Source organism: Cardiocondyla obscurior, linkage group LG12 (genome assembly GCF_019399895.1).
Source record: "Cardiocondyla obscurior isolate alpha-2009 linkage group LG12, Cobs3.1, whole genome shotgun sequence".
Classification (NCBI taxonomy): Eukaryota; Metazoa; Arthropoda; class Insecta; order Hymenoptera; family Formicidae; genus Cardiocondyla; species Cardiocondyla obscurior.
The window spans coordinates 3,591,992-3,617,304 of NC_091875.1; the positions used below are offsets into that span (position 1 = coordinate 3,591,992).

Consider the following 25,313-nt stretch of genomic DNA (forward strand, 5'->3'; position numbering starts at 1 on the left):
TCGCTAGGTAGCACACCGTGTCCTAAAAATGTGATTGTACAGAGTCAGTTTCCCTTCTTTCTTCGACGATTTCGGCCGGGGTTGACTAAAAGAAAAGCGCGGACATATATTCTCAGCAGAGAGCCCAATTCGGAATCGCAGCTTCCACGCGACAAATACAGAGGCTCGTCCGTGTGAGGCCAGCGCTTTGGTTGCCGTCGGATAGAAGAAAAGGCCAGACTCTGACTTTTTCTTCTATCCGACGGCAGCCGAAGCGCTGATTTCACACGGACGAGCCTCTGTATTTGTACGCGTGGAAGCTGCGATTCCGAGTTGGGCTCTCTGAGTTGGGCTCTCTGATTCTTAGTTCTCTCTTTTTGCGCCAAGAACATATGACTGCTTTGCTTTCTTCTGCGACTCGACCTCCGTAACTCGCAAAAATGGTAATAATGTTACTTTATTTAAATAACACGAATGTAATAAAATAATAACAGGAAACTAAGCAAAGATTCAGACGACGCATTACCCAACAATGCTTTGAAAAATTATTCACGACACAAAAATACATTTGCACAATTCGATTGCCACAAAGCAGCCTCAGAGATTGCAAAACAAATGATATATTGCGGATAACGTTGATACATCGACAGCACATATTTATTTTAATGAGTGCATATCCCAAATACACCTATACCAAATTTTATAGCGATTATAAAGTATCGTAATAGCAAAACCTATATAATTAATTTTATTTTAATCTTTCTTTTTATTAACAGAAATTTAGGTATTTTAATTACATTAACGAATGCAGCAGAAAAAATATTAATAAATTATTTGTAAATAATTGAGTTATATATTAATTATAGATATTCATTAAACAGTAAGATAAAAAAATACAAATATTTAAGTATTAAATATTAAATACGAATTTTTTAATTTTATTTTAATATTTAACCATAATTAATGAAGCAGCAATCTATTATCGAGTGTCACGTCTCTTTCGCGTTGACCTTTCATGATTAATTGTCAAAATGTCTATAAATAATCATAAAAAATTTAACGCTTTTTAGAATTTATATAAGGCCACACATACATATGCATGCTTGCTATATATATAAATATATAACGTGTAACTGAAGCTGCTCCTCGCAGTTTCACTTTATTCACTGTATGTAACAGTTAACGTTTCCAGACATTATAAAAATCAAAAGATTTTAAGTCGTTTTTGAAAATGAATTATCTTGTTATTGCAAAAGTGTGTTTTTAGTGCTTTGTAAAAATTATAATTAAAAAATAAGAATGGATATGAAATTTATTTTTATCATACTTATGCTAAGTAAAGCGCTTGTGGATGCAAAATTAAATTTTTGGAGAGACTTTGCATCCCCTTGGAAACCAATAATAAACTATCTTTTTCTTAATGATCCGGGTTTAATAAGAGTAAGAAAATCGATTGAAGTTAAAACAGAAATAAATAATGTAACCACATTGGATTTTGTAAGTGCAACAAGATTATCTTTTATTTATTAATTATATTTTTTTTTTTATGTTTAATAGTATTCATTAAATTAAGTAAGTATAATAAATTAAAATAAATATTCATTAAAAATTTACAAAATTAGTTTTTGCAACAGAGAAGAAGAACCAATTTTTATTTTGATAACATAAATTAATACGTGCAATGTAAAAAATATTTTAGTATAAAGAAATTTCTTTTTTTATGTAACAAATATTAATATATGTAAAATATTAAAAATATTGGAAGAGAAGTGTTAAAAAACGTTAGATTCTTTTTCTATATTTGCGCAGATTGGTTTGGTAGAAAGATACAATTATTCCGCAGAGGAACATTACGTCACAACAGAAGATGGTTATAATTTAGTAATACACAGAATATCGGGAAGTCCTTTAATTATTAATAATCAACGAAAAAAAAAAGTTGTATTTTTTCAACATGGGCTCTTTTGTTCATCTGATTCTTGGGTGACGATCGGTCCTAATAAAGATCTTGGTACGTGGCAATCGAATAATGTACTACTGTTAATTAGATTCAAAATTATTTTATTATTTAAGCAGCAAAGTAAAATTACAAAATACAAAAAATGATGTTTCTTAGGACACTTAAAAAATAGAAAATATAATTACGTTTTTTGTAGTAAATAAATTAAGCAAGGTATAAATACCAAAAAAATAAAAGAGTTTTGAGAACAGATATATTTTAATTATTATCTCAATAACGTCGCTAAAAAGAATGAATTGAGTGAATAAAACAAATATTCATATTTGCAGATAGTCTTTTAAACAAAAGATATTTAATTATTGACATTTGCTAATGTATATTTCACAATCGATTGATCGGTACGTTCATATCCAACTGCTTTTATCCAAATTATAATTATAAAATTATAATTATAATTATAATTTAATAATATGAATAAAGAACTTGATAATTTTATGTTATAGCATTTTTATTGGCTGATCAAGGGTATGACATATGGCTCGGAAATATCAGAGGAAATTCCTATTGTAGGTCACATGTAAAACTATCTCCACGAGATAAAAAATTTTGGCAATTTAGGTAAAATTGTATTTCTTTAAATTATTTAAAAAATATATTGTTTGAATTAAAAATAACAGTTACATTTATCATTTAGTTTTCATGAGCTAGGAACGAAAGATCTATCAGCCATGATCGATTATGTACTCAATTACACAAAACAAAAAACTCTGCATTATGTCGGTCATTCGATGGGAACTACTGCATTATTTATTTTGTTATCTGTGAAACCAGAATATAATGCAAAAATAAAATTAGGCATTCTACTTGCTCCAGTTGCTATGTGGAAAGAAGTATCTTATGCAGTGCACCACATTCGTAATAAAATACCGAAGATTAAGGTATATAAAGCCTTGCCTTAATAAAAAAGTAATTTTAGCATTATTTTAGTATTATTACACCTTTAATTAATAAACGAGATATTATTAATATTTATTTATTAGGAATTTCTAGATTCAAATAAAATATATGAAGTACTTCCTTTATCGTCAAAGAGCATCACGATGGGAAGATCACTCTGTGCAAATAAAGCAATTACCCAAGCTTTCTGCGCTTCATTAATGTTTTTAATCTTCGGATCTGATCCGGTTCTACTTAATACTGTATGTTTAATATCTTTAATTTATTACATTTTCATAAATTATAAATTTGTCACTGCATTCATTTTTTTTAAATAATAAAATTTGTGAAATAAATAAAATAAAAATAATTAGTTCGTATAAGCACAAAATAAAATTTATATTTTAAAATACAATATAATTGTTTTTAATTAAGTTATTTGTTACAGACCGCATTTCCAGAAATATTATCATATTTTCCAGCTGGTGCTTCTGTACAAACATTATATCATTTTTATCAGAATTTTGTTACACGTGAGTAGCCTTTGTCTTTTTAAAAATAAATGGTGTGAACTAGTATAGCATAATAAAGAAAAAAGACGATAGGGAGGAGGAAGAGAGAAAAGGGAGAGCGAAATTTAAATGATTAATTGATTGCTGCAGATAAATTTCAAAGCTATGATTATAAATACGTCGGAAATTACAAACAATACAAGCAGGTGACACCAATAATGTATGACTTGAACAAAACTGTTGTACCATTATGTTTGTTCTACGGCAATAATGATTTGCTTGCTCCAAAAGCGGTAAGATTACATATATAAATCGCGTGTGGACTCCGCAAGTTATTACTATTAATTTGATTGTTTCTCATATCTTTTTATTTGTCAGAATGTCTTTGAAACATATAGGCATCTACCGAACGTTATTCTTCTGAAAGAAGTTCCATATAAATTCTTTAACCACATGGATTTTCTATGGGCCACCAATGCAAAAGCTCTATTATATAATAATGTAATACAAGTAATTAATAAATATTAAATAGGTATATTCAAGTAATGTAAAGTAATATAAAAATATATTTGGTACATTGTCTTATAAATCAGTGTCAACACGATGTGTATTTGCACCTTAATTAGAGTTTATTTGATATTTTATTTATTTGAGTGTAATTTATAATGTCACTTTATAATTCTAAAAATGTTTATTGTACAATACAACGTCAAACCACACGTGTAATCATATTTATTGTTCCTCTTTTTGTTACTCGCGACTACATTTAAAAAACAACGTTCTTCAGTCGCAATGTTGATCACAAAAATGCTCTCTTGTTGCGAGCACGCTCGTAAAAATATTAGATTCTATTGCTAGTGCAAGTCTACTTAAATAATAATGTTCCTATGAAAAGTTCGTTGCGTCTCTTTGGAAAATGCTTCCTCTTTGAGTGTATCCCGTTAAAGAAATTCACAGTATGACTAGAAAATGTTTAAATGATATCATGTGCTGTTAGGGACACAATATAATAAATATAATATGAGATATTAATGAAGATATATTTTTTCTATTTTTTATAAAGAATTGTTATTAAATAACATCAATAATTTGTATAATTACTTGTATAACGTACTATATACATTGTTGTTCATTAATCCATGATAATCCAGTATAAATTAACATAAACGAATAAATAAATAAATAAATAAATAGTTATCGAGAATCAAAGATGATTATTATAACAAATATTCCTTTTCGATATTTTTTAGACGATAATAGAAAAAGTGATGAAAGAAATATGCATTACAAAAAGCCACAAAGTTTCTCTTTTCTAGAATTATCATGGACGTTTATAATATAGATATATCCTCTTTAATTTTTCCTGCAATCTTTTGTAGTTTCCTCTTTTTTTTTTTCTACGTTACATAGAATTCAAACAACGAAAATACAGTTAAAAAGAGCAGACTTTGTTTATCGCCTTTCTTTTATTGAACATTATTTTATGATAATATGCTCTTGCTAAATCACTCACAATCGGAGTGACATTGTGATGGAATAGTAGTTCATAACTAATACCCGTAAAATTATCGCCGGATTATCAATATATTAATAATTAATAAATTTCATTAACATGTCTAAGTATATCATTTTGGTGCACTATTAACGTTTCAGTCTGTAACAACTATAAACCGCGAGCACACACTTTTGCATAACACATAACGCGTATGTATAAGAGATATGATTAGTTCAATTTCTTATATATTTACTGCATAACGAAATTGAATCAATCGTATTCTTTACGCATACGCGTTATGCAAAAGTGCACTCGTAGCTTAATATAATAGTGTAACATAAAATTTTATCGCTTGGCTGCTTATATAAGGACGTCTCGCGATCCATATGATATTTGGATAAAAATCGATCGCATTTCGTTGCGTGAATTTAAGTATTTTTAATATTTCTGTGCAATGGTAAATTATAAATTTTAATTTAAATACCCTCGTTTTTATTTTTTATTTTTGAGCAACTCGAAATTTATATTTGAAAAGCAATTTCTCGCATGGTATAAATAGTTTAAATATAAAGTTTTCTAATCAATTTAAATAAATTTTTAACAGTTTCTGTACAATAACCAATGTAACAGTTTGCGCAAAACAGCCTCGTTTTTGCTTTGAAATTATACAAAGTTCGCACTTTGCGATGTCATCACTTTCGATTCAAGTCGAAAATAATAAATAAATGTATATTACAGAATTAATATACAATTAAACTCCTTTTGCTGAAATGTTTAAAAGAATTACTTATAGAATTCCATTATTTATAGAAAATTTAGCGAGTATGAATGTACGTATAAACTGCATATTAAACCGACCGTCAATCGTTAACAATTTATGGACATTTTAATAAGACTATCTTTGAGTCTGTTTTTTTTGTGTAAGTTTTTGTAGCTTTGCTTTCAATCCATGAGGATTTAATTTTACTCTCACAACTTCAGGTTTGTTTTTAAATTTCTTACGAGCTTCCTCTATTCGTTCCTTTCGTATTCGTTGCTGTTCTCTCTTCCAGATATCCTAAAAAATAAAATCCGTCATGATTTGCTCGTTTACCATAAGCTAGTATGTAATTTCAGACGTTGCGTTGTACCTTAAAGTCACGACAGAAACCAAGCCACAGATTAAAGAAATCATAAGGTTCTGCAGTGTCGAGGGTGGATCCTTTGGGAATAAACTGATAGAATTTCATCACAGCTTTAAATTTATTTTTAGCCTCCAGTAGATCTTCCTTTTCACTCGTCAATTCAGTATTCGCTCTCTTTATAAACGCGTCTACTTTTTTCTTAAATATTTTGGACGTAGACGGATCTGCCTCCACGATTGTATTACACATTTGTGCACACGCTGAAAAAAAAATTAATTTATTTTAATTATTTGCGTACATCTATTATACGTAATGTTACTTACCTTGTAATTCTTTGTCTAATCTATCTAGTTCCTTAGCGATGTCGTCGAATTTTATTGTGGATGCAGCTTCTACATCAGCCGGTTCGGGCACAGGTAAAGGCAATAGTTCGTCAAAGTTGTGATCTTTTTCTTGGGACAGTTTCACATTAACGACGTAGTGCAACAAAGTGACGCCAGGTACATTAGACTTCACATCTTTTAATTTGCCAAGAATCTCCAGGCCAAAACCGTCGGCTTGACCGCGCATCATATTTCCGCCATTCATGTAATTGCCCAAAGTTAATATAATGGCCATTACTTTCTTCAGAGGTTCGGAACTAATTAAAAAATCGCAGGTAGTTCGCACATTGTTCAATTTATATGACACTGATGATATTGCATCTTGGAATTCCGATTGCAACATCAAGCAGGCTATTCTTTCGGTAAAATGCTTTATCCCACCTAATCGTTTGAGAAATAATTCCGGTTGATCGAGAGGAACGTCCGGATAAGATTCTTCGTGAGCTGCAATTTCTTCTATTTCTTTTTGCGTTGGTTTCTATAAATCGAAAGATATCAGAGTGATTAAAATTGACAAAAAAGAATGTCTTTATAAAAAAAATATAAAAAAAATTAGGTATATTATGCAATTTTAATTTAATTTTTATTTTAAAATTTACTTACAATTTCGTAGATCTGTTGCAACGCTTCTAAACTAATTACGCTTGTATCTAAATTATAGGCCGCATTTTCGATCTCGCTGAAGTCAATGTGTAAACTTTTTTCGAGAATTCCTACCATCTTTGAACGCTTCGAGTCTAATATTTTTGCTGGTTGAATCTTAGAACTTTTGGGCGTTCCTTCATTTTTCTTTGTTGTAGTTCTCTCTCTCACCTGCCGCGAAAATAAGTCAGCGAATTCTTTCATATTTAAATTTTCCTCTTCTGCAAGTTCTAACCACAGAGGCACCTAAATAAGAAAAAGAAAATTATTTTTAGCTGTATATAAAGAATGACTAAATAAAAAGGCTTAACTTTTGAGCCGCAAAAAATTTTTTTAGAATAATTCTTTTTTATTCAAATAAAACTTACTTGCAAAGTTGAAATAAAATCGGTGCATGGCCGCTTTCGAATGTATTCTTTATTTTTATATAATTTTTATTTTCCGCTTACCTGGGGTGACAAATCTGAAGCCTCTACTGAAGTTTGAACGGTCGCAGTAACTGGTACTAAAATTCTCGTCCAGTAAAGTGGTTTCATAGGCACGTCAGGATTTAAAGGTTGCTTTCGCATAACTACAAAAGCAAGGCACTTGTGTTACGCGGTGCAAATATCAGAATCCTAAAGCCGAAAAAGTGTACAGCGTACTCTCGATTAACAAAGGGGAACGATCGAGAGTACTCTGTACTTTTGAAATTGTGATACCTACTGGCTCTGCTAGGCGAATTCCACCCGCCGACCGGTGGTGCGGGTAGAGGACAAGGTCCCATTGCCCCCGGAGGTGGCGGAGGTGCCATAGGCGGCGGTGGAGGACCTGCACCGGAACCGCTGATGGGAGGCGGAGGTGGTGGAGGTATGCCACCCTGCATAGGCATACCTGGCGGCGGTGGTGGCGGCGGTGGTGGTGGTGGACCACTTTGCGTCATTCCAGGTAACGTCGGCGGAGGAGGTATCCCGTACGAGTTCAACATAGCCATAGACGGTGGCGGTGGTGGAGGGGGAATTTTCATAGGTAAAGATATCTCGCACGTTGCACTTTGATGAGGCATAGGCGGTGGCGGCGGCGGCGGAGGATGTATATCACTCTCAATACTCACGGGCTTTAACGAAAACGAGGGTGGAGGAGGCGGCGGCGGCGGCGGTGGTATCATGTTTTGCAGAGGAGACGGTGGAGGTATTGCACTGATGATAACTTGCATAGGCGGCGGTGGAGGAATAGGTATCGTATTCGTGATACTCGGGGTAGGTGGTGGCGGAGACGGAGCAGGCGGCAAGGATGAAAATGTACTTGGTAATTGCACTAAGGAAGGTGGCGGCGGTGGTGTTGGTATCCTAGGAACGTCCGTCAATATTGTCGACGATGATAGAACTGTTCTTTCGCCATCACGCACTGGTTCGGTAGCAAAAGTGTACGGAATCGGCGGCGAGCTGTAAAACGCCGAGATTGAGGTAGAGTTGTTTTTCGAGAGTATTTCCGCTGGCAATGGTGTTGGATACGGCGTTAAGTTTTCATCCAGCGCCTTTGCTTGATTGCAATGTGACAACGGTTGATCGACATTCGAGGAAAGCACAAGAGTCATCTTGACTTGATCGAAATCTGCGGCGTTTCTCTCAACAGGTGATAAGTTCCTCGGTGATGTCTGAGTAGACTGGACCCTTGTATTTAGTTGACGGTCCGCAGATGTCTCGCGTAATCGTTTGATCTCATCTTTCAACTTCTGCACTTCTTCCTCGTATAAATGAGTATTTTTAAGCATGGAGTGTTCACAACAGATTTGGCTCGATTTAGTTTTAACCGAGTAAAGTTCATCTGCGCAGGTGTCTGTCCGATCTATCTGATTAAATAAAAAAATTCCAAAAGTAAGTAATTGTAACAGATACTTTGATATTACTGTCAGAATAAAATCAGAATCTTACCAGAGATGTCAAGTTTTCCTTCGCTCTTTTGTCTGATAATGCGGAGATCAAAGAAATTGGCAGTCCTCCTTCTGAAAATTCCATTAATTATATGAAATATAAAATTAATTTTTTATTACTGAGATGTAACTCAGCAATCCCCCCTTTCCCGAGAAATAAAAATATGTTTGTTCTCTTGACTGTCGCTTAATAAACTGTGTTCACAGATATGAAATAAATTTCTGGACGAGCAACAGTTTTCTCTTAACTTCATATGAGTAGAGTATTATCACTTGTATCTTTACAAACTTGCGATCTATCTTAATTAACAATTCATGTTATAAAAGCAACGAGAGCAATTCTTTATCAACGTGTAGTTCTTATCTTGTTTTATATTCAGAAATCACTGTTTTATATATACCTTATCTTCTAATCACTTTATCACTAATGCAATTTCTAAGAGAACATTTTTGAGAGATCACATTAATAAACATCGTACGATTGTGGATACTTTTGCAAACGCTCAACCTTTTAACAGCGATTACGTTGCAAGAGAACTTACTGTTCTCTCTCATTTGAGAAACTGCCGATGTCATCCGTACTCGTCATCAATTACGATTAAAAGGATTACGCCGTTTTAATCCGGTATCTTTTTATACTTTTCCGCAAATGTACGCATGAACGCACAAGCACTCCTCTTCTTCCCGTAGTTACACCTCAATTTCGCGTCCATTCGGGTCAGAATTTTATTAAACGTTCTTTCACATCGCGACCGTTTCACAGATTTTATTTCGGCCGCAAATATTTTGCCACGCCGTTTCGCGAGAAACTGCTTCATCTCGTTCGCAGACGGGTACGGGAAAGCACGGGCATCCAAACCGAACCTTGCGAACCGCCCTATCGATAAGACTTATCGGTAAGCAAGCGTATCGCGCGTATCACTCTTTACGACCTCGAGTACAAATGATACAGATTGTTTGGTGGCTGTTTAAAAACGTCTAATCCACGCCGCCAACGATGAAAGAGCTGATTATGCTTATCGTTGCATGCTGCTTAATTGTCGATTGCGTTTGCGATTATCAGTTTATCTACCGATTTTACTACGCTTCGCAACTCTTTTTTTTTTTTTAACGCCTTCGATGCATTACGTCATTACGAGCAAAAGGTATATCATCGCGGTTGTATTTACTCTTCGTAACGTTATCGCGTCTTTTCTTCCGTCACGAGATAAGATTCGCATTAAACTCACAATCATCAGTGAGTGATGGATACTAGGTCGTACGGTGACCTTACGCGAGTTTATAAAAGTTCTATTCTTGGCGGTGCTTCATTTTTTTATGTCTTAGATTCACGAAAACCGGTGCCTACGTCTTACAAGTGTTTTTGCTTTTATAAGAACGTTATTAAATCGTGAAACGATGATTTTGTGTCTCTTGAATAATCTCTGCTTCTTTCTTTCATTCTTCTCACCTCCGAATTGCTTGTGGTAATCTGTCTTCTGATAAGTAAGGCTCCTGCAACACCTTTTTTTCTTAGCGCTATTCCGATCCAAAGTTAAGCTGGCTACTCTTCTCAATACTCTGCCTTCACTTATCGGAGACTCATAGGTGCTGTGTCGTCTCAATATGCTCGGAATTGGTTCCGATATCGCGTTCTTCTCGCTCGATGTTACGCCTAAAAATGAAACATATTTGTTAGAGAAAAGGCGAATATGTTTTTAAATCGCTATCACATTTTTTCCACACATATTTTTGCAACTTTATTCACAAACTATCATTAATTCGTTTCTTAATAATTAACGATTGTTCAGTAAAGCAAAAAAAAAAAAAAAAAAAAAAAAGAAAAACGCAATTACAAAATTAACAAAATAATTCTCACTTATTCGGGGACTCAACACCGTGAGATGGATCTTCTTGTGCTTCGAAATCGTAAACGAAGCTTTGTCTTCTTTGCTGTCAATCGTATCCGGGGTCGGTTTACGTTTAACTACCTCCGGTTTCGTGTTCGCGGTGACCGGGCTCATGGTGAGCTCGCCGGGATCAGTGAAGACGCTGTCACTCGAGGACTCTTGACTGGGTGGTGTTGGCATTTCCGTCACGACCAGGCCCTTGTTCGCCAGGCGCCAGGAATCGGTCACCAGCAGTGGAGGCAGCTGAGTCGTTTGCGGGGTCGTCGGTGTCTGGGCCGGTGTCGACGTCGACGCCGTCGTACTCGACCGGAAAGACTCCGTCGTCGTCACGCATGGCTTCGTTGTTATTGCGGTATCCTTGCGACATTCGGGTTCCGCGCTTTCCTGCGTGTCCTAATTACAAAACCATTATTATACGCTGTAACAGTTACTCAAGTTAAAATAAAAAATGACGTAAAATGTTTTTTTCTTTCCTTTTTTTTCCTATCGTTCGACCGAGGCCATTCCTCCTTCCAGTCTCATCCTCGCGAGATATATCTTTACTCGTACGTCAATATATACTTCAACGTACAAAATTGAACGAAATAACCAAAAATCTCGTCTACAAAAAAGCATGCGAATCGATAACTTCTAAAACAAAGACAATAATCGCTTACCTGGGATAGCACCACGATCGGTGGAGGCGGTGGTGCCGGTCTCTTGACGTGTCCCGGCGTGTGGACCTTCTCGAAGCTGATCCTGATCGACTCCTGGGGCTCGTCGCGCTTCTCCGGTGCCTTGGGCGCTTTCTCCCGCTTATCTTTCCTCTGGCTCTCAGCTGGCTCGGGCTCGACGTCCGCGGACGTGGACGCTGGCACCGGCGGGGCCTCCCTCTTCTTTTGTTTCTTCTTGCTGTCGCTCTGCAGATTACCCATCGCGCCGGGCAATTGCGACGGCAGGTCTTCTAGCCTGCAGGAGTAGAACAGTCGGATGTTGTTGACCCAGAGGTGGAGCAAATCCGACAGCTTTGATCGCGGCGACCGCGCCTGGGTCGCGGCTGCGCCTTGACCATGGTGGGCCTGCATCCGTGGTCGATAATCGGGAGCTGCGGCACTCGCGATCACGTTGTTTAGACGCTCTCGCCGCGCATCGGCTGCAAAAGTAAACACCAAGAACAATCACCGCCTCGCAAGCTAATTCGAATCCCGTTCGACGACTCGAGTAGCATAATTACGCGCCCGAGACCACTTACGTCGATTCAATCAAGCGAAACCTATTTAATTCGCCGCAGTGACTGCAGGTAATTAAATTTGTTTATCGATTACATTGGAAATGCATTAAATTCGATCGGTCGATCGAAGGAAAGCAGAGAGTTAATTAAGATCAGTCAGTTTGTTCTACCGTTTTGCGTACTTTGCTATTCGTTTAAATAATTGCGGAAGATATATCTTGAAATCAAAGACGTAAGTAGTTTAATCAAGCCGTTTACGAATTATAACGATGCAGAGGTGATGAATAATATATTTTTTAACATTAATATTGACTGTAGACATACGATAGATATTAAGATTGTATAAATTGACGTTAAATGACCGGTTGAAGTACGGACCTTGACTTTCAAGCGGCGTTGACGCGAGAATACGAAGGAAATAATGAAGTGACACTACAAAATTGATCTAAATTATCTCTAGATAACTGAAGACTTCTCGGATATCGTATGCGTAATCGGATATTGACAGTGCCAATATTAATAACCTTATGTCACACGCGGTAACCAAGCGATACGGCGTGCACTTCAGTACTAACTGAATATATTCCTGTATACCAGGACATCGATCTCTTATTACTGGGGCATGTTATACACGTTAGTGTCATTGGCAACTATTATTATCTTACCCCCGAGATCGATCACGCAATCTTTTTACGGCAGAGAAAAAAAAAGAAAAAAAAAAGCAACAGCGAAAACTTTCTTAAGGATTAGCGTCGTCGCCGCCGCGGCAGTTTCTCGACGAGAGAAAATAACACGAGATTTTTACGCAATATTCAAGACAATCAGAGGTAAAAGATTACGAAATCTATCGGCAATTAACACGGATAGACCCAATATAAATGTATTTAGTGATTGATATTATTTAAGTAAAAGAAAAAAATAAAGTAGGATGTGTGGTTTCGTAGCGAAAAAAAGTATTTTATATGAATACGTACAAATATGATCCACCGACCATGTCCGGATCACAGGATATGGTTGGAATCCGTTCATTATTGTTGCCTCTTTCAGTTGGAAAAAACAGAAAAAAAAAAAAGATAAAAATAAGTTTCGCGAATCTTAAATTCGTTTATCAAAATTCTTGACGACTCGTACGAGCATCGTCGCGAAGCTGAAGGCACGATTTAACGCTTGGCTTGCAATCGGTAAAATTCAGAAATATCTTCCGACGCTGCATTTCTTTCAGTTTCATCGACGAGTTTATCGATTAACGAGTTAGATAGCTTCTTTTCGTCTCGCGTCTTATCGCTACCAGGATTTCCTCTTGAAGTCACCGTATTTTTTTATATCCTCGGGTCGTTATTAACTTCACTGACCGCACATACGGAAATAATAGCGCGAATAAATGTCTTTCGCCACAAAAAATAGGCGAGCGATAGATTTTAGAGCCGCAAATCACAAGATTAAGACTTTGCAGCAGCGATACGATGTGCCACGTGGTGACGCCGGTCACGCTACTAGAACGCGGATCATCGGTGCCTGGTCGCGTTGCCTCTTATTATGCCGCTGAAAATCAATTTGGGGGAATATCTCAAGGGCAAGAAACAGCACGGACATTCTTCGGTAAGTAAACCGACAACATTCCTAGTAAACGACGATTAAACTGAATAATCAATCGATAAATTACAAAGTGAAAGATTCTATCTTCTCAATTATTAATTAATTATTTCAAAGCGTTTATCGTAAGCTTATATTAAACTTGAAATTTTTTTTTACCTCTACACTCGTCGAGGTAAAAGAAACAAAGTTTATTCGCGCGGAAATAATGCGTCTAGATGAAACGCGGGATGGAATTATATATTTCGCGTTACGTACAGTATGTTCACCAATATTACTTATAATACTCAGTGTCCGCGATTCGACTGAGAACGCGGGAAAGCTCGATAATGTTGCCACGTAGAGTTAGCTCCGTAACGTTATTACGGTCGAAACGAATTAGAATCACTGTCGAGCTTCCGAAGATCATGAGTATGCTTGGTTTAACCTCACGCCCGTCGAAATGGCTATTTCGTGACGTTGGAGGCGCGCTGCATAATTCGGCGCGACGGATAGAAGCGTGTAGCGTGCGGCAATATCTACTTACCTCCTTTTTTTTTTTTTTTTTTCTCGCATTTCGACAGCATATCGTTCACTACGCGGCATCCACGTGCCACCGGCTCTCAATCTCATCCTTTATCGATTGTTTTCGGTAACGAACCGCCCTCGCGCAGCATTTTTCACTGGCCGCTTCGCGTCGCGACTGGTAAAATACAGCCTTGGTTACCGAAGGGAAAACAAGGGCTGTCACACAGGGCGAAAAGCCTCAGAGAGCGTTTTATCGAGCACGCTTAGAGGGTGGAAGCCACGAAGGGCGCAAGCTCGCGCCATCGAACCACCCTCAAAGTCGATGTCTCGACCCGCCGGTGGTCGACGAGATTATACCAACCATCTTTCGATAGTTCGATCCCTCCGTGATATAAAGCTCGCCTGAAAATCCACAGTTTGAAACGCAAAACGTGATACAAATATTGCAATTAAAAAGTAAAAATCGAAAGATAAGTCTTTACTGTAAAAAAAAAAATATAATTTCGCAGTCGCCGACTCGAGGCAAGAGAACACAACATGAGAGGTAGGAAAAAAGACCAAGAACACGAGTAGATCGTCGCTTCATCGTTTATTTTATATTGCAACATAAAATTTGTACAAATAATAATTCATTATAATATCGTAACTATAATGGGTATTAATATACGGGTCTCTCGTGGATGCAACGTGTGCATGCACGTGCGCGCGGCGCGACACGTGGGCGGATTTGCGCGCGCTGTCGATCAGCCCTTGCGAGCACATGGCGCACGCGGGCCGGCACCCAGGATCATCGCACGAGGACTCGGCGGTTCTCGTGAAACCGGCTTCACCGGTGAGAGCCGATAAAGCCTCCTCCGTCAAGGATCTGCCGTCGTCCTAACTGGCATCCGGCACTCGTAGGCATTCTTTTTCCCAATTTTTTTCTCTTTTTTTTTTTTATTTTTTTTCTCCCCGCTCCTTCGTTCGTTTCCCGGATACTCTTATCCACCGCGCATCCGGGTCGAGCGCGTGGACGACTTGAAATGAGATACATCGTCTTCGGCTCCACATCGAGGGGTCTATTGAATAGTTTAGAGAAACGTACGTCCTCATATTTACAGCTACTTCGGCGAGCGACGCGTTATTCGAGGAGGGGAAAAACTCTACAACTTAGATGCTCGTCTCCGTTACATCATCTTCTTATAACGTATAACATTTTCTTTTTATCTTTTCGTATTTTTTGTTTCCTTATTGTAACAAGCATACTTGTACGCTCACATGCACGCATTTATTTCTTTCTCTCTCTCTCGCATTCTGTAACTCTCTTCGCTATGTCTTATGTACAAAATATCAGGGTAATTCTTGTTCTCCTTCGCGCGTAAGGTAGCGAAAATCGATCGAACACGGTCTTGTTGGCGTTCCCGAAATTTATCAGTCCTTACATACGCGTGTTTAACGTACCCGTACCCTCTACGATTTTTCGTTGTGCAAAAATATGTCGACTACTTTTTCCCCCCGTTCTTTTTCCGTTCGTTCCGGCATTCCGCAACCACGACCCTCTTCCTCTCTATTTTTTTTTTACTCTCGTACATCGCGGCCGAGGATTTACGTGGTATTCGAGGAGGAGAGCAATGTCGTTCGTATCGCTCAAGTAATTGTGCTGAGAAACGAATAGATCCCGTTATATTTTGTATGTGAAAACGCGCGTTTCAGGAAGCGTGAAGTCTAACGTTCGCGCTTAACTTTCGTTCTGTGAAAGACATGGAAGTAGGAGATTTTCAGCGTGTTTTCAACGTTGGTGACAAGTGTCTTAGAGCGCGCCGATGAAAAAAAAAAAAGAAAAAAAAATATATATATACAGCGCAACGCGAGAAAATGAAAGAAATATTTGTAACATCAATAATAAATTCTAATCAAATGCAATTAAATCGGATAACTCGAAACGAAAAAGAGATTAGGACGAGATAAAACGTATACAATTAGCGAAATGTAGTTGTAAAAGGAAACACTGAACGAAGGGCGAGGAAAGAGAAGAAGAGAAAGAAATGAAAATTTTTTTTTTTCCGCGCATGAAACGAAACATTTCAATATTGGATAGCGCGTTAGTGTCGGCGAAGCGAATTCTCCGGCAGAAGATACATCAGAGGGGGAAAATCGGGACGAATGGCAACAAAAAAAAAAAAAATAGAAATATTACCGCTGGGCGGGCAGCGATGCCTTGACCGTCCCTCACACTTGATAAACACCGTCGTATTTCATTAGCGAAGTAATCAGCGAAGAAAATTACGTCCAACAAGACTCGTTACGATCGCGTAGTACGTGCAGCACGACATCGTTTTTCGGTGGAATATACTTAAAGTATTTACGTGTCCTTTCTCTTTCCTAATTGCGTCTACGTCGTGGTACACGAGACTAAATGGCCACGGAGAGCCGACACAGTGTTGTACGCCGATCCGTAATAAGCGAAACGCGCAATCGCGACGCGTCGAGACGCGATCGTCCGACCGCAAATGTCTCCGAAATTGCATTTACAAGTAAATGAGATCACAAACGATATGCGAACGAACGCGCGGTCAAGTCACTGCGTTTACCGTCCCTCGCAAGAGACCACAGAAGATATGACAAAATGGGGGAAAGGGGGGATAGGGAGAGCGGGGTTGGTACAGGAAACGCGCAGTCGGCGAAATTTGGCGAAGAAAAGCCAAACGTTTGTTTGTTGCTTCCTAAACTGCGACAACGCCTGACCGAGACGGACGTTTTACAATTTATTACGCTACGGAGTGTTCGCAAAAATCTACGACGAAAAAGTGGAACATATGCCGACACGTACAATGTCACAATCAATCATCTTAATACGGTCACCAGTAAAGCTGCGTTTGTGCTCCATTCCGTTATATTTTCACGTTTGTCGCGCAAGCGAAGGGAAACGAAACTTTACCAGCGCGTTCAATCGACGGTACGAAAAAAAAGGGATGATATACGTATATAAAAATAAAGGGAGAAAGGGGAGGAGATAAACATTTAACAAAAGGCGCCGCGCACGTAATTTCCACGCGCCGAGTGCAACTGTAAAACGGAGTGGCGCGTGGAATCCGTACGAACGTAAAAATAAAAAGAAAAAAAAAATATGTGTACTACATTTAAGTTATCTATCGTTAGTCCGAAGTATCGCGGGCTGAAACAGCGAATATTCGTTGTCGTCGAGATTTCGTTCGCTCCTTCGTCGCGTCCAACTCGTGACTCGCGGAGCGGCGCGAATATAATTATAGAGCGGGGGTGGGCTTTTTACGTTCGCGTTAAGTACCTTAGAGATCTCGCTCGATTATTTACAGCTATAATGATAAACAACTCGATGCGCCGTCGTCCTGCCGGCTAACACGGGCGAGTCCGGGAGGAACAGACCTGAAATGATGTTCGAAGGATCGAAATCATTCTCTGGATGTTCGACTCGGGCTCGCTCGGGCTTGCCGGGTTGTTCCGTCACGAGGTAGATAACGTCGAAATGATCGCCTCGCCGATTTCAGCCCGACCGGCCTGATCTCGGCCAAAAAACTCTCCCGCGAAAGAACTCATCTCTTACTTGTTACTACTCCTAGTACTTACAAAACCGGCGGCGTTAATCGCCGCTCAACCGATATATTTATATAATAAACTCAGATCGGCGCGGACACAGTAAACCGTGATCGCTCGTCGTCCGCAGAAACGGCGCGTTACCCTCACACTCGTGTATATAAAAGTATAAAATGCATCGAACGCCGCATCGCGTCTTTCAACGATAGGCAGAGTCGGACAGTTCTCGCGCGTCATCGACTGGCGAGATATTCTGTCCGACTTGCCCTCGTTCTTTAAATATCTTTTCTCATTTATACTTAAGACGTTCTTTCTCACGTGAGTGGCCGGAAATCGACGTGTCCTGGTACTTTAAACACCATGTTTGGAGAACGCACGTGGACACAGTCTCACGAGAAGTGTACGCATTTCTTATAAATATGCTCGGCGAAAAAAATATTCAGTCACGACGCACAAGAACGTAATATTCATTGCAATCAGACGCAGTAAAATAATGAGTTTCGTGATCATCAATAAAGTTTAACAAAATAATGTCGTGTAATAATGTCGTATGGAGGAACGTCCTCGTGCGACTCGTCGAGATTGACTAATTAAACGTGTAGCAATTAACGCATTGAATCCGGAATGGCAGTTAATTGTTAGAATTAACAACATTGTAAAATATTGATAAAACAGCCGAATTCAAAGGTTAATAGTAAAATAATCAATCTCGAGAGTGGCATAAAAGCAGTCGAGCCTACGTTTCACAATGATAAAAAATCGACTTCTTGAAAATTTGTTCGAGACAGCGATTAACATTCAACAAAAAAGAAAATACATATATTTTAAACAATAAATTTGTTTTTAAAGTCTTAATTGCCTAGAGCCAAATATCGGCAGAAGTTAGTTAATCAAATTAACAACATCCATACATCGCGCAGAATGCATTATCTTTCTAATCGATAGTCAAAAATTTCGTAGAGACCGCATCCCTGATGTCCTCCAGTTGGTTTCTACGCCAGGACTCGCGCACGTACTGATATCACTGCCTATAACCATTGCACTCGAGCACTTTCACAATTGTTCCGACAGAATGATCACTCTAAGCGTCTGAACATTGTCGTTGTCGAGAAGTTTGTTGGACCCTTTGAACGATACCTTGGCCTCTTCGAGACTCTCGACGGTCGTGTGCTCGCATCCTTCCGCCTCGGCCCTCTCCTCGCCCGGAGGATCGTCTTCCCGTTTCTCAGCGTCTTCTCCTGCGAGTAACGATTCGCGAGGCGTTTTGCTTGCGTCAACCACTGTAATGTTCGAATCGATTGACACAGAATCAACGTTGTTTTTTGTGCATGCCGCTTGCGATCGTTCGCGCGTAGTTGGACTCTGCGACGCGTTGACGGGCTTTCCGGAAATAGAACTGACAGCAGTACATTTAGCTGTGAACTCCGGAGATCTTTGATTCCGTGATCCGCGGGCCAAATCCGCGTCCACGTAACGGGCATTCAACGGGGATTTTCTCGAGGGATCGTTCCGTAGACGGTGCAGGGAAGGCGAGAACGGCAAGTGCGGTAGCCTCTCCGTGGCTTTGGAAACGTCGAGTTGAGCTCGCGGGCTTTCACCCAGCACTTTGAAATCCGCAGAATGGCTTTTAAGATCGACCTCATCCGGACAGGCTTGACCCTCCAAGGATGACGGCCGTTCTAGCAGGCAACTACTCTCGAACACGCAAGGATTCACGTCGGCGTCCACCTCTAACGTTTCCCCTTGCGACACCCCCGCGGCCTCGTCAAGCATCTTCGTTATCGCGCCGCCGTTCTGTTCCTCCAGTTGATCGACGGCTTCGGGAACGGACTCGAGCAGACCAGAGCGATCGACGCGTAATGATACGGCTCGCACATCCTCCGCGCCGGTGAGTACGCAGGGACGGGGACACGTAACGAGATCCGTTTCCGCGATCTCCAGCAATCCAGATTTGTCGATTCGCCGGACCGTTACCGGTGCCGGCGAGCCGTCTACATCGCCATATGGCGTTAACGCGTGACGATTTCTTGCGTAATAGTCTTCTGTAGGCAACAACGACGACGGACTACGTCCTAAGCTTACGTCATATGCCGCGCGATACGGAAAGTGGTGCGGCGGACGCGTCGGAAGACCCATTTGCGTAGTCGTCGCCGGGGCCGTCGCGATCGGCGACACGGAGGGATTCTCGAGGACAATCTCCATACGGTGACGATGGCGATGGCGGTGATAAAGGTGATGCGGATGCTGCTGCGCTACCGTATGGCAAACGGGGGCCTGCTGCTATAGCCAGGTAGTACGCGTGTTTCCGGCTCGTGAGCCGGTAGGCAGGTCTCAAACGATTATTTCCCGGATGATTCTACGCCTGTTCGGTGTGGAATAGCCGGACTCGAGGCTCTCGTCGTACGAAAGGCTTGCCTGTTGCGGCGGCTTCGTATCCTCGTCGTAGGTCTCCTGGTACGGTAAGCCCGACACGTCGTAAGGCGAATCTGTTAGAAATACAACAGACGATTAATAGACGGAATTACGAGATCGCGGAAGAAGAGAACAACAGAGGCGGTGGCAGGGGAAGGAACGAACAACGAACTCACTTCTTTGGAAGTCGGGGAAGGTATCGCGGAACAATGCGGTGCAGGCGCGGAAGATCGATGTAACGTATGATATAATCTATAACGCCGCAACACGGCACGCACACCGGCAATATAGGCGCTGTCATTAGAAGCTAGGCAAGCTGGACGAAGGGAGTCACGTGAAACGATCATAAGGCCGGCTAGTACTCACCGACGTGTTTCTGAGACTTGACGACGGTGGCGAAGGGCTCGGTGCAGAACTGCTGCCGGCTCAAGTTATGGCTCTCCCTGTAATCCTCTCGCTGCGGGAGATAATGAGGGTGCGTAGGGTAATCAGACTCCGTGGTACCGTAGCCGGCGAGGTCGTACGGCTGGTTAACACCGTTTGCTGCGGCTGATTTCATCTGCCATATGGAATCTTGCGAATTGACGGAGCCGCCGTTATTGGAATTCGAATAGCTGTTGTCCATGTAGCCCATATTTACGCCTGGAAAAATGTGAAACGTTACGTATTTGCACCTCGATAAATTTTTACAAATAACGACGAGTAAGAGATTAATTGGAAAAAATTATTTTTGACGGTAATTACCATTGATATTGTGATTAGGTTGATGGTAACCGTATCCGGATTGTGAATAAGCGGGCGTCTTTGAATCTTCTAAAGCCAAGGCGTGATCCAAGCTGTGCTCCAGTGCTTTGTTCTCGGCATAATACGGTGGCGGTGGTTGGGTTTGTTGGCCGTTACCTGCCACAAGGCTCGGTCGGACGCTACAAAATAAAAGGAAGAATTCAATAAAGCCGTGCCTTTCTTCACATTCGAGCCACGCAAAGCAACGCGCATTTTCTTTTTTTTTTTTTTTCTTTTCGCTTATGTCTAGCGTTTTTCATTTACGGCAAACATTTAGTTTCAAATACGTACGCGTTCGAGTCCATTTCGTAATCTTTTGCCTTCGTCGCGTGTTTTCGCCGGCATCGGCAAAACAGCAGCAACAAAGCCGCGAAGAGTAGAAAAACTGCTCCGCTTACTATCAGCGCGATTAAAGTCGGCGTTCCGAGAGAACCGGCTTGTGCGATGTAGGATGGTCCAACTACGAGAAAAAGGAAATGAACACTTGAATTGATAAAAATTCTCAGCTAAGATACAATACTAAAATAACTTAGTTTCAACTAATTTTCGTTTTAACACTGAGCCGCATAAATAACTGTCAGAAGAAAAACGCTTTTATTAAATTATTCCTTCCTTCTAAAGTATATAATTCTTTAATTATTAAAAAAGTTTGCATTGTTAATAAGCTAGGGGCAATATAACTTTTAACTGGCGCAAACGTTCATTAAACAAAAATGTATCTGCTTTCAAAATTTATTTTGAATCATTAAAACGGTTTGTATTTAAACTGCGAGAGAAATAATAATTAACAGATGAAAATTTTATATAATAAAAATGTCAAATAAAATATTCTTGACGTTTAAATAAAAAAAAAAAAATTAAATTGTCAAGAAAGTTATGTTTTTCTTTCTCTTATTAAAAGATTTACGTATAAATGTGATTAAGTTCTGACTTTATAAGTTTATATTATTTAACATATACTTAAACTATTAAATATGTATCTCAAAATTATATTGTTCCAGTTGATCAATATTAAAGCGATATTAACTCTGCAAATTAATTATCATATTTCAAACTTATTAATAATACAATTTTCCATTTTCTCAAATAATTCAATAATTAAGAAGTTATATATTTAAAATTACATTTAATAAATACTTTCTACAATTACGTTATACATGTAAAACAAACTTACTTTCGGCTTCCGCGTATTCGCCGCATTTCTGCCGGTCAGCTTTGAGGCACAACCTAACTCTCAGTCGGGGTTCCGAGTCGGCCGCTTCGGGATCGTCCAATACTCCCTCTCTTTGAGTAGGTGCACTTCCAAGAACTTCAAGGGGCCACTCGTCAACGATTCGCCACGAACTATCCGAGCCCCCGTCAAACTTTTCGATAGAAGCCACCAGCGCCAAGCATGTAGCACCCACGTTAATAGCGAGGGTGCTACTTTCCGGATCGAAGCTCACCCTAAGCGGCGTAGGTATCTTGGCCACCGCAGTCGTGGCGGACACCTCGTCGGAATAATCCGAATGATTCTTGGTGTTGTAGACCTTCACCTTGAAAGTATAAGTCTGATGTTGTTCCAGATTGGTCACGTTGCACGGATTCGATCGCCGGCAATCGAGTTCAAGCCACTGACCGGCCGGGCCTCGCGGAGGCGCGCAGTCCGGCGCGACTATCTCGTCACCACCGGCGACTCTTCTGTACGAAACGAAGTACTTCGTGATGGGTAGGCCACCGTCGAAACCCAATTGCCACAAGAGGACGACGTAGGTGGGGCCAACCTCCATGGCGGTGATGTTGGTCGGCCTCTCCGGCGCTCCTTTCGGTTGCAGCCTGATGGTGGACATGATGCTACCTTGGGCGTTCGCGGCGCGACAGGTGTAATCGCCGTAATCGGACTCGCGAATATTCGTCATCCTCAAAACGGACGTGTACGCGTCGTAATTGTCGCTCGTCGTGGTGATTTCGTAATGGCCGTCGCTAGATGAGCCCTGAAGAGTCGCGGCGTTGGTACCAAAACTCCACTGGAACTCGGGCTTCGGCCAAGCTTGGACTTTGCAGGCCACTTCGGCGGTCTCCCGGAGATTATAAGCTACCTTGCCGTGCTGATGGAGAACTATGGGCTCGTGCTCCACCTTGAGCATCATCGTCGACTCAGCTTTCTTCACCTCGTTCACGAAGACGCAGGTGTATTTTCCGCGATCGCCCGCCACGATTTCGTCGGTCTGCGGACGAGCATGACCCAGAAAACTCAGGGTGGAATTTACGGTTATTACGCTACCGTGGCCCTCCGACGCCGTCGTAATTACTTTGTAGAGCCTCTCGTCGGCCGTTAATTCTTGATCGTCCTTCAGCCAGCGCACGCTAGGCCGCGGTTTACCCTGCGCTACGCAGGATACTTGGAACGACGACTCGCCGACCCTGCGATAAGCAAGAAGATGTTACATTATTAGGACAGAAAATATATCTTGTTTTACCCGCAAAGCTATTTTATTCGCCGAGCGCATAGTTTATGGAAGAAATATATAGAAAAAAGTAAACGTTAAGTTCGTGGACTTTGCGCAATTACATCAACAACGTTTACGACTTGAAAATTAAAGGGCAAAGGAAATGAAGAAAATACGTCACAGTCTTGTAAAAAGCGAATTGTCAGGGAGGGAATAAATTGCTATTTCTCGTCGTATCTCGAATGAAATGTACAAAGCGCGCGCAGGAAATACATATCTCTAAAAATATTTATTTCAGAAAACAATCTTTTAATGTATTATTTTTTTATTCGCAGTCTTTATTTAAAATAATATTTTTTAAATAAAAATTTAAATATTTTCTTAATTAAAAAAATGAGATAAGAACGAACAATGTTTTTTTTTCTTTTTTTAATTTTTTTTTTTACTTACTTTCTCGTGACGTGAGGCTGCAGTTTGGTAAGAATTTTCGGCGGCTGGTGAACAGTCAGATTGACAGAGGCGGCCTCGCCGATTCCGATCTCGTTGATGGCGTGACACTTGTAGGTACCCTCGCTGCCGAGGTGCACCGAATCGATCTCGTACTTTGGGCCGGACGGAGCCGGCATCGGGATCATACCGCTCTCACCTTCCTTCCACCATTTGTATTGCGGCTCGGGGTAGCCGGCCGGACTGGCCATGCACGTGAGAATCACCCGCGAACCTTCGACGGCGACCGGCGAGTCCGGGGTCACTCTGGCCGGACCGGGCTTGTGCCGTACTCGAATCGTTACGCTGGAGAAGGCCGAGTGGTTCCTACGTTCGCCGCCCGTAGGGTGAATCGTGTTCACCGCGCGACATGTGTAATTGCCAGCGTGCTCTGCGGTGACACGAGTCAGTCGCAGAATCGACCCGGCCTGCCTGAACTCCGGCCGGCCGTCTCGCAACCACTCGATCACGGATGGTAGCGGGTTGGCGGATACGTTGCAGTGAACGGTGACGCTGTCTTCCACATCGGCGACTCTCACGTTATCGCCTTCGATCGACACGGTGGGCGGATAGAGGACGTCCAGGACCAGGGAGGCGTCGGCGCGCTTGGCGAGCCCGTTGTCCGCCTGGCAGGTGTACTTGCCGACGTCCTGCAGCGTCACCTTCGGTATCACGTGCTCGAAGTTCGTGGCGATGAAGCTCCCGTCTCGCCACCAGCGCACCATGCCCACCCTCGGCTTCGAGTCCACGTGACACTTGAGGGTCGCGGTGCCGTTCACCTCGACCTTGAGCGGGTTCTCCGGGCCGACGGTAACGCGCGGGAAATAGTTTACGTCGAGCGTCACCGAAGCGTCCAGGATTTCGCCCTCGCGCATCGCTCGATTTCTCACGACGCACCGGAAGCGCGCCCGATCGTCCTCCCGCGTCGGTTCGATCACCAGGGTCTTCCCGGTGTGCAGAAGCACGCTGCTGTTGCCGCGGTACCACCTGACTTCGGGCTCGGGGCTGCCACCGTAGGTGTTGCACTCCAGCTCGAGCCTCTGACCCTCCGTGGCTGGCGCGGAGGTCGGCGATATCGACGGTGGTCCCGGCGCCCTCAGCACCGTCAACGTGATATACTTGCGGTGAAGATCGGTCCCGGTGCTGCTGACTTTCACCCGGCACTCGTACTTGCCGTTGTCGCGCTCGTACGACACGTTCCTGATCTGCAGATCGTAGCGGCCTTCCTGCAGATTCATGTACACCTTATAATTCGGCGACAGCGAGCGGTTCTCGATCGCCGCGTTGTCGAGATTGTTATTCGTGTGGGTCAGCCAGAAGCATGTGACGTTCTCCCGCGGGGGTGGGAACCGGCACTGCAACTGCACCGTCGAGCCCTCGTGCGTGTCCATCTGCGTCTCGTCGACGCGCGCTCTGACAGGTGCTGGAATAAAAATAAAAAAAAGTGTTCAGTTCGTTAAAGCGACGACAGACATCGAAATCGACTAAACTAATATCGCACAGAAAATTTCT

The 25,313-nt window shown here is 41.2% G+C and overlaps 3 protein-coding genes across 5 annotated transcripts in view; 1 reads left to right on the plus strand and 2 right to left on the minus strand.

Moving 5' to 3' along the window:
* Nucleotides 1–320: 320 nt before the first annotated feature.
* Nucleotides 321–4,106, plus strand: LOC139107145 (gastric triacylglycerol lipase-like). Of its 2 annotated transcripts, none has more exons than XM_070664494.1 (8): nucleotides 321–422; nucleotides 1,789–1,990; nucleotides 2,443–2,557; nucleotides 2,634–2,877; nucleotides 2,980–3,138; nucleotides 3,324–3,408; nucleotides 3,538–3,680; nucleotides 3,766–4,106. In XM_070664494.1, the coding sequence occupies exons 1-8, from the start codon at nucleotides 420–422 to the stop codon at nucleotides 3,913–3,915; spliced, it is 1,101 nt and encodes a 366-aa protein (XP_070520595.1). In that variant the 5' UTR covers nucleotides 321–419; the 3' UTR covers nucleotides 3,916–4,106. The 2 variants fall into 2 exon arrangements, with proteins under 2 accessions (XP_070520595.1, XP_070520594.1); XM_070664493.1 differs by lacking the exon at nucleotides 321–422 and adding an exon at nucleotides 451–1,476.
* LOC139107143 (formin-2) lies at nucleotides 3,940–13,378 on the minus strand. Of its 2 annotated transcripts, XM_070664490.1 has the most exons (13): nucleotides 13,174–13,378; nucleotides 13,017–13,082; nucleotides 11,489–11,964; nucleotides 10,802–11,225; nucleotides 10,394–10,597; nucleotides 8,945–9,015; nucleotides 7,737–8,862; nucleotides 7,481–7,602; nucleotides 6,993–7,277; nucleotides 6,330–6,867; nucleotides 6,013–6,266; nucleotides 5,741–5,939; nucleotides 3,940–5,647 (listed from the first exon to the last, which is right to left on the minus strand). In XM_070664490.1, the coding sequence occupies exons 1-12, from the start codon at nucleotides 13,268–13,270 to the stop codon at nucleotides 5,778–5,780; spliced, it is 3,825 nt and encodes a 1,274-aa protein (XP_070520591.1). In that variant the 5' UTR covers nucleotides 13,271–13,378; the 3' UTR covers nucleotides 3,940–5,647; nucleotides 5,741–5,777. The 2 variants fall into 2 exon arrangements, with proteins under 2 accessions (XP_070520591.1, XP_070520590.1); XM_070664489.1 differs by having other exon boundaries at nucleotides 3,940–5,939.
* A 1,340-nt stretch (nucleotides 13,379–14,718) lies between these two features.
* Ed (hemicentin protein echinoid) overlaps nucleotides 14,719–25,313 on the minus strand; it is a 29,734-nt gene continuing 19,139 nt past the window's right edge. Inside the window, exons 2-7 of the mRNA XM_070664491.1 lie at nucleotides 23,766–25,224; nucleotides 22,061–23,289; nucleotides 21,178–21,346; nucleotides 20,848–21,026; nucleotides 20,470–20,745; nucleotides 14,719–20,177 (exon numbers count right to left, since the gene is read on the minus strand). Of these exons, the coding sequence (XP_070520592.1) occupies nucleotides 20,023–20,177; nucleotides 20,470–20,745; nucleotides 20,848–21,026; nucleotides 21,178–21,346; nucleotides 22,061–23,289; nucleotides 23,766–25,224 (3,467 nt within the window). The 3' untranslated portion in view covers nucleotides 14,719–20,022. The remainder of the gene's footprint in view (nucleotides 20,178–20,469; nucleotides 20,746–20,847; nucleotides 21,027–21,177; nucleotides 21,347–22,060; nucleotides 23,290–23,765; nucleotides 25,225–25,313) is intronic.